Source organism: Choloepus didactylus, chromosome 18 (genome assembly GCF_015220235.1).
Source record: "Choloepus didactylus isolate mChoDid1 chromosome 18, mChoDid1.pri, whole genome shotgun sequence".
Lineage (NCBI taxonomy): Eukaryota > Metazoa > Chordata > Mammalia > Pilosa > Megalonychidae > Choloepus > Choloepus didactylus.
This window is the reverse complement of record NC_051324.1, coordinates 3082786-3097646: the sequence shown is the minus strand read 5'-3', so window position 1 is coordinate 3097646 and position 14861 is coordinate 3082786. Positions and strand designations below refer to the sequence as shown.

Here is a 14861-nt window from a genome sequence, read left to right as displayed (position 1 = left end):
TGGTGGGTTCTGCCTGCTCGGCTAACAAGAAGGCTGGGCTCTGTCTCTTTGCAATCTCTTTAGCAGATCGCCTGTGATGCATTGCCATCTGGTTTCACTCTTATTCTATAATAACATTGATTTTTTTTCTCCACTACCTCTGTGGAGAGGTTTTTGGGGTTGGGAGAAGATTCTTTTTAATTTTATTTCCCAAGTAGGGTCTCTCGATATTCTCATCTGTGAGAGAATGAGGTATTTGGGGTAATCGAACGCTCTGGTAAGGAGGGTTATCTTGTCACTGTGCACTGCACTGAATACACACCACACTCACACACCACACATGTATACATCACACACACACCATACACACACACTATACACACATATACATCACACACACACCACACACACACATTATATACACATACACATGCATATATACTCCCCACAGATATCCCCCACACAGATACACCACACATGCACAGATATATCACACACATACATATCATACACACATGCACAACACCACCCCACACACATATTTTTTAATAATTCAGAGGACATTTCAGGATCCTGCAATGCCTCAGAGTTATCACCATGAACCTCAGTTTACTAGCACGAGATAAGGGTAACCAAAGCGTTGGGTAATGGAAGAATTTTAACAATAGGATGCCAGAATTCAGTAAATTTCTCTAATGATTAGTATTATTCTAGTTCTATCCTGAGTTATGTTATGTGCTCATCAGTGGGGTTCCAGCATGAACTGTTTAAAAAATGATACTTTTCACATTCCTTACTTTTCAAACTACTTTCGTGTTCATCTGATCACTTACCATTTGGGTCTCGGGAAGGAGATGACCCAGGCATCCCTAGAGGGTTTTGTGTTTCCTGATTTAAAAGGGCTGGTGACAGCTGCGGCGGCAGCTAACTGACACGGCTGGGCGCTGCCTGGGAAGGGATCTGGCTTCCAACAAGAGGTCTGGTCTCGGCCCCCGGGGGCACCCTGGAAGGACTCCCAGCCGCTGACTCCTTGGTGTGAGTGGGGGCCCTGGAGGAGGATTTTTGAGCCCCCCAGATATGCCCACGTCCTATTCCCAGAACCCATGGATGTTACCTTCTATGGTAAAAGGCACCTTGCAGGTGCGATTAAACTAAGGCTCTGCTATGGGAGATTATCCTGGATGACCCAGGTGGGCAGGAGGGGTCAAGAGTCAGAGGAGAAGGCGCTGTGATGGCGGGGGCAGAGGTCCGAGTGCTCTGCTGGCTGGCTGTGCAGGTGGAGGGAGGGCCACCGCCGAGGGAGACAGGCGGCCACCGGAAGCTGGAAGAGGCAAGGAAACGGATTCTCCCCTCACAGCCCCCGGAAGGATCCAGCCTGCTGACACCTTGGCTTTGGCCTGGTGAGACTGAGTTCAGCCTTCTGACCTCCAGAATTGTATCAGAATAAATTTGGCTTGTGTTAAGTCACTAAGTTTGTGGTGACTTGTTACAGCAGCCACCAGGAAAGGAATACAGGGAGGGAAAGAGCTTGGGGGGAAGGTCTGGGATATGGTGATGTCACCAGGGTGACAATTTGGTCTCAGATTGATCATCTTCCTGATCATGTAGGCCCTTTACACCCCAAAGTGAGCCTCGATACCCACTTCCGTTCACTTCGAAGGCACAACCTTCCTCTTCAACTGTTTCCATGGCCCCAGATCCCCTATGGCTTGACATATTTCTAAAGCCATGTGCATCAATACAATGACAGAATTGGCGCAACCCCATTTTGCAATCCGCTTGTCCCACCTGTGCTTACGCCATGGCCCCTCCTCCTCCCGGGGAACAGGCTGACCGAGTGGCGGTCAACTCCCGGCCTCTGGAGACCCCTCCATTGGACACCCAGCCTACTTACAGCGTAAACTTTGGCGGACCCTCTCCCACCCATGATCCCAGTTGGTTCTCAAAGCGGGGGCAGGACAGACATCACTAACCCAAAGTGATGGATTAGGAAACTGAGGTCTTGCCCAAAGCCTCAAAGTAAATGGGCCTCTGTGAAAATGAAAGAAGAAATCCAAGCATGGCAGATGAAGAGTTCCCATGCTTTAGCTGCTCCCCTGTGACCATCAGGGTCTCTCAGAGAGAAGGACGACACGCACTTCGGTCCCCTCTCCATCCCTCTGGTTAGCCAGACACCCGACAGGCCCGGTCCACACGAGAAAGGCTCCTCCTTTCAAGGATCTCTCTCCCCTCCTGGCTCCCATCACTAATCTCACAGCTAAACCCAGAGGGCTTTTTCTCTCCTCCAAGGAGAACCAGGGAATTGGCAAAAACCAAGCAAGGACCTATGTGAAAATGATTTAGAAAAGCAGTGTCCACATTCTGCCCACAAGCCGGCTGAGATTTCCCACTTTTCCCTAATCACCTTTAATAAGCCGTGCTTCCAAGAAAGGGATCAATGGTAGTCAGAACACCGGCCCCAAGGCTCGGCAAACCCATAATGACTATATTGAAGTTACTGATGAATGGAAATAAGATGTTTTAGAAAGTCAAATTTCAACACAGTTAGAAATAAAAGCATTTCTTCTTAGAAGTTAACCATTTAAAAAAATTTCCCAGCTCTGTCCACTGGAAAGCCCCAGAAACCACGACCAACCTAATGGCAATGAGCTCCCCGGGGTCTCCTCATGGTGGTCTTGAAAATACCATTTCTCACTAAAAGGAACCAGGGCCCCTTGGAAAACGGCTGATTCCAGATTGGAGCAGGAAATGTACAAGACGAGCCTGGAACATCTTGTCATCCCTCATGACAGGGACGCAATCAGAAGCTACTAGGTCGTGTCCAGAGGACACAGGAACCAGCTTGAAGAGATGCCCACTGGCCAAATATGGGACAATTTGAGCCTCAATATAAGAATATTAAGTGAAGTAGGCTGAAATACCTCAAATATGTTTAAATCCTACTAAACATCGACAACAACACAACATTGAACGCTATTAAGGAATCACCACAGAGGATGCTGGGAACTACTCATAGTTTTGAAAGAATCAGGTATTTACTCTACCTTCCCGAACATGCTGGGCCACTGGGTGACTAAAGAGCAGTTGAAGGGAAGCGTCTCCTTGTAGAAACACTCCAGCTAACAAAAGAAGAAGATATGATAGAAATATGGCAAGCCCCGATGAATGAATGAGTTTAGGTGCTGTCAATGGCTGCTAACGTTATGAAAAGCCAGTTAACTGTCATTCAGTGCCTCCAATGGAAGAACATAACGCCGCCTGTGATTTAGTCCGTCTTGCCAAAAACAGACAGACAAACAAAAAAAAAACCAAATCTCATCAAGCCTCTAAGCTAGATCCCACTACCAATTTACAGGAAATACAGAGGAATGAAATCAGCAAAATCCAGACAGTGGGAATCGCCACAGAACAAACAACCTGGCCTCTCAACAAATAAACTGCAAGGAAAAGAAACGGGTTTGGGTTTGGGGGAAATAGATTAAAACGCATTTTTAAAGACCTGTCAGCAAATCCTGATTCAAACAAACTGCAGAAATAAAAACAAAACAAAAGGCAGTTCGAAATGTACAGCACTGATGATATTCAGGAGTACTACATTTTTTAGGTATGATAATGGTGTTGTGGTTATGTGAAAAAAAAGCAGTCCATATCTTTTAGAAATGCACACTAACATATTTAAATATGAAAAATGATGCCATATATACGGCAGAAATCAAAAGTTCAAAAAAACAACTAGTAGAATCTATGGAAATGAAGGGCACAACACAAGAGATGAAAGACACAATAGAAACATACAACAGCAGATCTCAAGAGGCAAAAGAAAACACTCAGGAACTGGAGAACAAAACACCTGAAAGCCTACACGCAAAGGAGCAGATGGAGAAAAGAATGAAAAAATATGAGCAACATCTCTGGGAACTCAAGGATGAAACAAAGTACAATAATGTATGTATCATTGGTGTCCCAGAAGGAGAAGAGAAGGGAAAGGGGGCAGAAGCAATAACAGAGGAAATAATTAATGAAAATTTCCCATCTCTTATGAAAGACATAAAAGTACAGATCCAAGAAGTGCAGCGTACTCCAAACAGAAGAGATATGAATCGGCCTACACCAAGACACTTAATAATCAGATTATCAAATGTCAAAGACAAAGAGAGAATCCTGAAAGCAGCAAGAGAAAAGCAATCCATTACATACAAAGGAAGCTAAATATAAGACTATGTGCGGATCTCTCAGCAGAAACCATGGAGGCAAGAAGGAAGTGGTGTGATATATTTAAGATACTGAAAGAGAAAAAACACCAACCAAGAATCCTATATCCAGCAAAGCTGTCCTTCAAATATGAGGGAGAGCTCAAAATATTTTCTGACAAACAGACAATGAGAGACTTTGTGAACAAGACACCTGCCCTACAGGAAATACTAAAGGGAGCACTACAGGGTGATAGAAGACAGGAGTGCGTGGTTTGGAACACAATTTTGGGAGATGGTAGCACAACAATGTAAGTACACTGAACAAAGGTAACTATGAATACAGTTGAGAGAGGAAGGTGGGGAGCATGTGAGACACCACAAGAAAGGAGGAAAGATAACGACTGGGACTGTGTAACTTGGTGAAATCTAGAGTATTCAACAATTGTGACAAAATGTACAAATATGTTCTTTTATGAGGGAGAACAAGCAAATGTCAACCTTGCAAGGTGTTAAAAATGGGGAGGCATTGGGGGAGGGATGCAATCAGCATAAACTAGAGACTGTAACTATCAGAATCACTGTATTATGCTTCCTTTAATGTAACAAAGGTGATATACCAAGGTAAAAGCAGATAAGAAGGGGGGATAGGGGAGGCATGTTAGACACTTGACATTGGTGGTATTGTCTGATTCTCTATTCTACTTTGTTTTAAGGTTATTTTTCCTTTTGCTGCTTCCTAGCTGTCATTTTTTTTTTCCTCTTTCTTTTGCCTCTCTACCTTCTTTGACTCTCCCTCCTGCCTTGTGGAAGAAATGCAGATACCCTTATATAGATAGTGGTGAAGGTGGTGAACACATAAATGTATGACCATGCAGAAAACCATTGATTATTTACTTGGGATGGAAGGTATGGTGAGTGAACAAAACCATATTAAAAAAAAATGGATTGATGACAAAACCTCGAGGGCAATATACTGAGTGAAATAAGCCAGACACATAAGGACAATTATTGCAGGGTCTCACTGATAGGAACTAATTATAATATGTAAACTCATAGACATGAAATATAAGGTACCAAGATATAGGACGAGGCTTAAGAATGGGGAGTGGTTGCTTAGTATGAGCAGAATGTTAAATTAGGATGAACTTAAATGTTTGGAAATGAACAGGGGTGTTGGTAGCAAGATGTGAGAATAACTAACAGCGCCGAGTGGTGTGTGAATGAGGTGGAAAGGGGAAGCTCAGAGTCATATATGTCACCAGAAGGAAAGTTGGAGGTCAAAAGATGGGAATGTGTAAAACTGAATCCTATGGTGGGCAATGTCCATGATCAACTGTACAAATACTAGAATCGCTTCCATGAACCAGAACAAATGTATGACAATACAATTAGAAGTTAATAATAGAGGGGCATATAGGGAAGAACTATATACCTATTACAAACTATATACTACAGTTGGTAGTATTTCAACATTTTTTCATAAACAGTAACAAATGTAGTATACCAATACTACAATTCAACAATTGAGGGGGGTTGGTTAGGGATAGGGGAGGATTAGAGTTTCCTTTTCTTTTTTTCTTTTTTCAACTTTCACTTTATTTCTTGTCTGGTGTAATGAAAAATTTCTAAAAATTGAACAAAAAGTAAGTGTGATGGGTGCACAGCTGTATGAGGGTACCCAGGGGCAACTGATTGTACATTTTGGATTTTTGGATAATTGTATGGCATCTGAACTATCTCAATAAAAATGAAAAAAAAGAAAAAAAAATGATGCCAAAGATTTGCTTTAAAGTAATGCAGGAGGTGGGGGAGGTGGACAGGGGTTTAAATGAAAATACTATCAACTCCAAGTTAATAGTATGATTATCGAGACTGAATGATAGAAACACAGAGCTTCATTGTACTATGAATCTCTACTTTTGTATAGGTATGAAATTCTCCATAATAAGAACTGAAGGTTTATAAAAAGTTAATCGTTTATCATATAACTCAAATGCCCTGTTCCGAGCCCGCTCCTGCATGCCACGGAGTGGAAAGGAAGTAGCAGGAGCCCCAAGTCTCTTCTCAGCTCTCACACCAGCTAACTGCAGCAACTTGTGCAGGTCCCAGAACTTTATCTGGAAGTTATTTCAACTTTCAATGTCTTGGTTTCCCCACTGTGAGATCAGGAGAGTAATACCTGCTGTACTTTCCTCACTGAGTTGAGGTGAAAATAAAATAAAATCAGGTAAAAGTGTCCACAAACTGTACAGCAGTAAATACCAGTGTCTCAACTCAAAGTCCACTGCCGTCAGATGACAGCGCAGGGCATGCAGGGCAGGCTGGAGACGGTGGCTCAGTCTGTAGGGCACGCCCTTGGCAAGTGGATTTGGGGCCAGGTGGAGTTCAACTTGACACTTTTGAAATTCTCCAAAGTCTTTGTTTCTGCCTCATCTTACATCTTAGTCTCCCTCTTTCTTTCTGTTGCTGTGAGGGCTGAGCTGAACTGGATTTGTGTAGATTCGCCCATGATAACAATTGTACCCAGAGTTCTTTCCAGATTTCCATGCACTTAAAAAAACTTTTTTTAAGCTGCAGAAATCTTTGTTCAAATGAAATCTTACCCAGACCCCAATAAACAAAACAGGTAACAGCAGGGCTGCACTGATTTCTCCAAGACAGGGGTTCTTGAATGGGGGTGGCTTGGCTCCTGGGGACATATGGCAATGTCTGGAGACATTTTTATTGTGACCAAGAGGGGAGGAGCTGCTGCTGGCATCTCGTGGGTGGAGGCAGGGATGTTGCTGAACATCCTACAATGCACAGGATAGTCCCCCACAACCAAGAATTACCTGGGCCAAACTGACAATAATGCCACTGGTGAGAACTCCTGCTCTAAGGAAGCAGGGGGTGGGTGTGTTGGGCTCACCATTGGATCCCCACTTCACAGGGAGCCCCACTCAGCAGGTGCTCAGTCTACCTGACACCCAGAGAAGACAGGCCCAAACCCCTAGACTGCGCTCACTGGAGGGCAGCTTTCCACCTCCCGTCAGCCATTCCGAGCGGTTCTCCTAACCCTCCTGTGCCCTGAGCAGGACAGACAGCCATGCCAGCAGATGAGAGAGCAGAGACCAGAGGGAGCCTCGTATCCTCCCATCACACCACACTGATGGCTGCGGGGTCGCGTGCACTTGGGATGGAGGGGAGCTTGGGCATCACCTTGGCATAGCCCGGGAAGGACCTGACTTCCTAGGGCTGAGCCCTGAGCGCCTCATGTCCGCGGATGCCTCATGTCCGTACTTGCCCTTATCTGATTGTGTACTTGATACTTTGGGTCCATGTGGGCACACGTGGCCCCCCAGGACTTCCACACTCAGCATGGGGGTCTGGGGAACTGCTGCCTGCTGGCTTCTTGCCTGCCTGGTTTCAACCCCTCATCCCTGGCTTGTCACGTCACGGGGAGCTCAGCCTAAGCCTGTAGTTAAATTTTAGTCTCCTCATCCTTTACTTTGATCAATAACAGCCAGTTATGGTCTCACAGGCCACACCAGAGCCTGGCCCACACCTCTCCTGGGGCATGAGAGTGCAGGCCCAACTGCCCCGTGAGAACGTGAGTGGATCCTGATTCACACAGGTAATCTGTTAATAAAGAGCTGATTCAGAACCATTTCCTTGTTTACAGACATGAGATCAATTCAAGGTTGTCCCGACAAAGAAGGTTCTTTCACTTGCGCGAATGAACGTGAGCAGCTCAGCACGACAGGAAAGGGCTCTGGGAGGGGAAGGAGGCTGTGGTGGTGTGAAGCTGTGTGTGCCCCAGAAAAACTTCTTCTTCAACGGAACCCACTGTAAGTAGGACTTTCTGATGTGGTTACTTCAGTTAAAGGTGTGGCCCACCTCAGTCGGGAGGAATCTTAAATCCTGTTCCTGGAGTCCTTTAAAAGTAAAATGAAATTGAGACAGATAGAGAGCAAGCCATGGTGAGCCAGAAGCTGAAATTCAACGGGACCCAGAAGATAAGGGAGAGGCTGGGGGTGCCGGCATGTGCGTGGCCGTGTGACAGAGGAGCCCAGGGCCCAGGATCGCCAGCAGCCGGCCCAGAACGCCAGTCTGCAGGAAGAAAGCATCACCTTGAGGAGGCCTGGATGTGCCCTTTCTCCTGGCCTCAAAACCACGAGCAAATAAATTCCCATTGTTTAAGCTGACTTGTTGCATGGCATTTGCTTGAGCAGCCAAAGAAACTACAACAGTGGCCATCCACAGGTACAGCAGTTTTGCAACAAGTGAGGTGTGGGGGCCGGTTCTGGTTCTCAAGAGATATAAAGAATGACGTGGCGCAGTGCTTGCCTTCGTGGGCCTTGCGGTCTAGTTTGAAAGACACATGCTATGCATTAAAGGGTAAACAGCAGCACAGGCCACAGGTACATGCAGCCAGTGAACACTGCAGGAATCGCAGAGAGGGCTGGAGGGGCCCAGGAAGGCCCCTGAGAGGAGGGGTTCTTGAGGCGGGCCTGGAGTACACGTCACTTTCCCAGGACACAAGCTCGAGTGGCTCTTCTGAGGGCAAGGGTGGCTGCAGAGCCGTGTGCACCCTGGAGCTCCTCCCAGGAAGTTCAGAGCCGAGACCGGTGGCAACGCGCCCTGCAAAGGAAACCCAGCCCTCGGCAAGGGCCGGAACTGGTCACCTGTGCCCAACTCTCAAAGAGGACCTTAAGATCCCAGCTTGTGAAGATGGGAGTTTATCCTATAAGCAGGAGTCCCTGGGAGACTGACAGTTCATATGCACTGAAGTGGGGGAGGAAAGAGAGTATCTGGGGCCTGGACTGGGGAAGCCACTACCAGGGCAAGAGGGGGTGTGCAGGAGCTCGGCTGCACTCTTCACAGCCTTGGGGTAGACTGCTCTGAGCAGCCTCGTTTGGATGTGTTCTTGGTTTCGGTTCTCATTCTGGTGAGTGTGGCCCCACTGGAATAAGATCCCTTCGAGATGGGACGTCAGTTAAGGTCCCACCGCATCAGGCTGGGCTTTACCCCTGAGGCCTGGGGGCCTTCATGAGCAGACAGATGGTCAGAGAGAGAGAAAAGCCACAGGGAAGGAGTCAGAAGTCAACAGAACCCCAAGGAGACGGAAGACACTGCCATATGCATCATCATGTGACAGAAAAGCTAAGGAACCCTGAAAATTGCCCATCAACCAGCCTGCCCCGGAACCCCACAGTCTTTGCGGAGAAAGCATCATCTTGCTGATGCCCCGATTTTGGTCTTCTCCACGCCTCTGAACCGTGAGCCAGCAAATTCCCGTTGCTAAAGCCAACCCACTGCATTGTATCTGTTTTAGAAACCAGGAACTAAGATGAGACTTCATGCTGGCCCTGAGGAGCGGCTCTGCCTACAGATCCAGGCTGTGGAGCCCTGGGAACTCCCAACTCTGCGGGCTGGGCAGGATGGGTAAGAGGACCCAGGCAAGCCGGGCAGCAGGGCTGGGCACGGGCTCCTCAGGCCACGCATCTGACCCTGCCGCTTTCGTGCACAGGGGAGATGTGAGTCTGCAGGCTGCCGTGGACCAAGTTTTCGAGTGAGGAGAAAGTACGAAGCTGGCACACGAGCAAGATGGAGCAGAGTCCTAGCAGGACAGGGTTCCTTAGGCCCACCCAGGTGTCCACCCTTCAGTGACTTGCTGAGGAAGCCAGCTGGGTGCCCCTTTCTGCCTGTGGGTTTTACTGTTTTCTGTCCTTCGAGAACCAAAACTGCCTGACGATTACCTTGGTGAAAACACGCTCTTAAGAAAGGTCTAACAAATCAGTTCTCTCAGTGGAGTTATCTCTGATAAAACTGAAATGTTTTCCTGCCAGAAGGATTCATATTTTAATGAGGATTAATCAAAACTTAAACCAAATGAAGGGAACTATAAATAGTGGAAATTTAGATATTAACTCATGAAGGCTTTTTTTTGGACAGGTAGACAGAGACCCTTCTTGGCAGCCTTAAAACCCAACGTTGGCTAACGTGCTGCTCCCAATTCTGGGGGAGCTAAGATGGGTGCTGGGGGGCTTGAATATCTTTGCAAGAAAATGTGGACCCCCATTTTGCTCTAAAGTTTTCCCCAGGAATACTGGTGCTGTTTCCACCACATTGGATACTCGAAAATGGTTAGAATGGGAAAGCTTATGATATATATATGTTACCACAATAAAAATTATTTTTAAAACAATGCTCTGATTGTGACTAGACTTTTCTCCTGGTAGTGGGTATGAATTTCTCCTTATGGTATCTGCAGTGAGAAATTGAGAAGTAAAATCCTGGATTCACTACTTGCCGGACTTGGGCAAGCTGCTCAGTCTCTGGAAACCTTAATTTCCTCAATGTAAAAATGAGAACACAAAGACATTTACCTCTGAAGGTAAAATGATGCTCTGAATGTGAAAATGCTCAGAAGATGTGAAGTTCTGTACACGTGACTGTCATAGTGCAGTCTCCTCGTGACCTGAGTTTTTCGGTGGCAGGAAAGAAGTAGAGGGGAGGGAGATGATTAGAGAGGACACAGTTTGGGGAAAAAAAAACCTCTGCTTGAGCACTGATGATTGAGCTACAGAGTTCCAAAAATGATCTAGAAGGTAATGAAAAGGTGTGTTTGTTCCTCAGTAGGTTTAAGAGAGAGCACTGGAGGTTTGGGCCTTGTGCTGATTTGGATCCATTATGTCCCCCACAAAAGCCATGTTCTTTAATGCAGTGTTGTGGGGGCAGAACTTATTAGTCTTGATTAGGGTGGGACTCTTTGAGTAGGTTGTTTCCATGGAGATATGACTCACCCAACTTGTAGGTGAGAAATTTTGATTAGATGTTTCCACAGAGGTGTGGCCCCGCTCATCAAGGTGGGTCTTAATTAGATCACTGGAGTCCTGTAAGACGCTCAGGAAGAGAGACAGGAGCTGGAGCCGACAGAGATGCTTAGAGATGCTTGCAGATGCAGACAGAAGGACGTTTGGAGATGCTAAGCTAAGAGATGAAGCCTAGAGTTTGGCCTGGAGAAGCTAAGAGAGGACCCCTAGATGCTTAGAGAGAAACGCCCTGGGAGAAAGAAGTAAGGACAACAGGAACTGAGAGAGAGAAGCTAAGACAGAAGCCCAGAGACATTTTGGAGAAAGCCAGTTTGAAACACAACCCAGGAGCAAAGCACCAAGCAGATGCCAGCCATGTGCCTTCCCAGCTGACAGAGGTATTCCGGACGCCATCGGCCATTCTTCAGTGAAGGTATCCTCTTGTTGATGCCTTAGTTTGGACACTTTTATGGCTTTAGAACTATAAATTTGTAACCTAATAAATCCCCTTTATAAAAGCCAATCCATTTCCAGTGATTTGCACAATGGCAGCTTTAGCAAACCAGAACAGGCCTCTTCACAGAGCGGCCCTTGGGAACGGACTGTGGGAGTGGGAGGGCAGCTGCAGCCAAGGCTGCAGAAACCAACTGGCGTGACAGGGACCCCGGGCTCTCCTTTTGGGGGGGAGGGCTGTTCCCTTACCAGGTTGATTCCATTGGCTCCTATGTGCTGGAGGAGGGTGCTGGCCACATGCCCTGTGTCCCACTGCACACTTGGGTCATCTGGGAAACACCTGGAAGGGAGGAGCACAACCTGAACACCTTATCTAATCAGGTGCAAACTCTCCCCAAGCCCCAGGAAGTGCGTGCCCGTGTTCTTTTTTTGTTTGTCTTGTTTTGTTTTTTTTTGGTTTGTTTGTTTTTAATGCAATTTTATTGAGATATAATCACATAACATACAGACATTCAAAGTGTACAATCAGTTGTTCACAGTACCATCATATAATTGTGGTTTCATCACCACAAATTTTGAACATTTTCATTACTCCAAAAAATAAAATAAAAATTAAGTAAAAAAGAACATCCAAAATGTCCCATTTCCCGCCTTCCCCCATTGTTCATTTACTTTTTTTAATACAGTTTAATTGAGATATGTTCACACACCCTTCACACACAGCGTGCAATTATTCACAGCACCATCATACAGTTAGTTGTGTGTTCATCACCAGAATCAATTTTTAAACCTTTTCCTTACTCCAAAATAAAAATAAAAGCAAAAAAGAACATCTAAATCTTTCTGTCCCCTCCATCCCACCCTATTCTTCATCTAATTTTTGTCCCCATTTTTCCACTCATCTGTCTGTACACTGAATAAAGGGAGTGTGAGCCACAAGGTTTTCACAGTCACACAGTCACACCACGGAAGCTACATAGTTATGCAATTGTCTTCAAGAATCCAGGTCACTGGGTTGCAGTTTGACAGCTTCAGGTGTTTGCCTCCAGCCATTCCCACACACTAAAGACTAAAAGGTGATATCTGTATAGAGCATAAGGATACCCTCCAGAGCGACCTCTCGAAGGCATTTGAAATCTCTCAGCCACTGGAACCTTATTTTGTTTCATCTCCCCTCCCCCTTTTGGTCAAGAAGATCCTCTCAGTCCCACAGTGCTGGGTCCAGGCTCATCCCCAGGAGTCATTTCCTGTGTTACAGGGGGATTCACACCCCTGGGAGTCACATCCCACATAGCGGGGAGGGCAGTGAGTTCACCTGCCAAGTGGGCTTAGAGAGAGAGGCCACGTCTGAGAACAAAGGGACTCTCGGCGGGGGACTCCTAGGTGTGCCGGGTTTTGTGAAACTGCATGGGCTGCAGGATGGGCAAGTGTCCCCTATTCTTAAGGCACTTAGATTTCAGTTAAAGAGACAAGATTCACAAGCAGGAAACAACGAGACATAAAGGTACAGTTCCATGCAATCCGCTTTTGGAGCTTTGGGCTGCTCTTATGGCTGAGGGGGAGGAATGGTGAGACAAGGCTGTCCATAAACTGGGGGCAGAGATGTGTCGGCAACAAACTTGACCACTGAAAGGTATACCTCTTCACTAGAGCAATGGTAGCAGCCTTTTAATAACAAGTACAAAAGCGTGTCCCTTCATTTAACCTCATGAAAACCTCCTGAAGGAGCCTTTGCAGAGGAAGTCTTGGGGCTGGCTTGCAAGGCTGTTAGAGCTGGATTTGAACCCAGGCTTTCTGACTGCGAAACCGAGATGTTCCAGAAGCAGGAGCCACCAGGAGCGGGGCTGCACGCCATCGCTGGTCGCGGGAGCACAGTCCTCCACCGGATCCATGGGGACCTTCCCTGGGTCTCCACTCACCCGTCCCTTCTCCCACCTGACATCCTCTGGTCCATTTTTGTGCATGGATGTATTGCATGGACTCGATTTGACGCTTTGATCTTATTCCTAGTCTTACAGATCTCCATCGATCGTCCACTCGGATCATCTGGCAGCACCAGTCATGCCTCTGGGAGGACACGCAGCCCTCTCTGCTCCTCACGACGCAGGTGGCTCTAACTTCTCCATGGATGAGGGCCACTGGGTGACTGTCTTAGGTCTTTGGGCAAAGGAGAGCCACTAGGGGTTTCCGAGCAGGAAAACGACATGACCCTCAGTGCTAAATAATGGAGTGCTCCCCCTCGCTTCACTGGGCGGCTCTCCCAGGGCCCTAGGCTGCTTCCCATCAAGGGCAGCTTTAGACTCCTCCAAGCACCGCCCTGCCATCCAGCCAGCTATTTCACGTGGTTCCCATGATCCCCCGGCCCGGTGGTGAGCAGGACAGACAGCATGACCAGTGGGGGAAGGGACAGGAAGAAAGGGAGCCAGCAGGGACCAGCACAGGGTCCAGCCTCGTTCCCTGGAAACGGAGCTGAACGTGGCAGGCATGACATGCGCTGCTGAGCTCAGGCTGCCCCAGGAGAACCAGAGAGAGGAATCGGAGGGGACACCTGTGAGGGCCGGCGGCCGCGGGCAGGCTCCTGGCCAGAGGTGCCCACAAGTGCACCATGCTGTCGCTTCTGGAGGCTGAGAGGACCGTTCTGTTCACGTGGGCCTGGAGCACGCAGGCTGGAGAAGGGCTGAGCCAAAGCGGGGGACAGTGGGGGCCAGCACCTGCTGGGGCTCGGTCCTGATGGGCTGAACGCGAGTCCCAGAAGAGTGGGGCGCTCCTCGCCCTCTTGTTGCTCCTCCCAGAGCTGGGATCTGCCCTTCTCAGGGCACCCGCCCAGCGGGAGGTTTATCAGAGTGTTATTCCATGCCTTTCCTGCCCCGGCTCCACCTGCTGACCTGGGTAAAGAAGCCAGTTACTCGGGGACTCTGGACTGGGAAGGGCCCCTTGGCCGCCTGATTCACCTGTGCTGGCAGTGGGCTCGTGCCCAAGTCCAACCTCCCCCGGTCAGGCACTCGAGAGTTTCTGCAAGCTGTCCCCCATTCTGATCCACTTCATTTCTCTTTATTTGAGAGATCATGTGAGATAACACATGGGAAAGCATTTAAAAACTGTAGAGAGATAAGCAAATGTCAAAGGAGTGGCTGTGCAAATTCGTAGGGTCAGAAACTAGAACACAGGCTACCAGGGGTCGGGGTGGGGGTGGGGAATGGGGCGTTGAGGCCTGATGGGTACAGAGCTTCTGTCTGCGCTGATGGAAAAGTCTGGGTAACGGATGGTGGTGGTGGTGGGGGCATGACATTGGGAATGGAATTAAGCCCACTCGATTGTATATTTGAATGGTTAAAGGGGAAGTTTTAGGTTGTTTGTTACTAGAATAAAAATTAAAACAGACAAACAAACATAGGACCGAACAACACAAACCATGAAACCCAATTTAAACTATAAGGATAGT

The 14861-nt window shown here is 47.5% G+C and overlaps 1 protein-coding gene across 4 annotated transcripts in view; it reads right to left on the bottom strand.

Moving 5' to 3' along the window:
- PIGL (phosphatidylinositol glycan anchor biosynthesis class L) overlaps nt 1-14861 on the bottom strand; it is a 113413-nt gene that overhangs the window by 45164 nt on the left and 53388 nt on the right. For all 4 annotated transcript variants that reach the window (XR_005212558.1, XR_005212557.1, XM_037808090.1 and 1 more), the window contains exon 3: nt 11669-11759. Coding sequence is in view for 2 of the 4 variants with exons in the window: in XM_037808090.1 (XP_037664018.1) it covers nt 11669-11759 (91 nt within the window). In the remaining 2 variants the exon portion in view is untranslated. The remainder of the gene's footprint in view (nt 1-11668; nt 11760-14861) is intronic.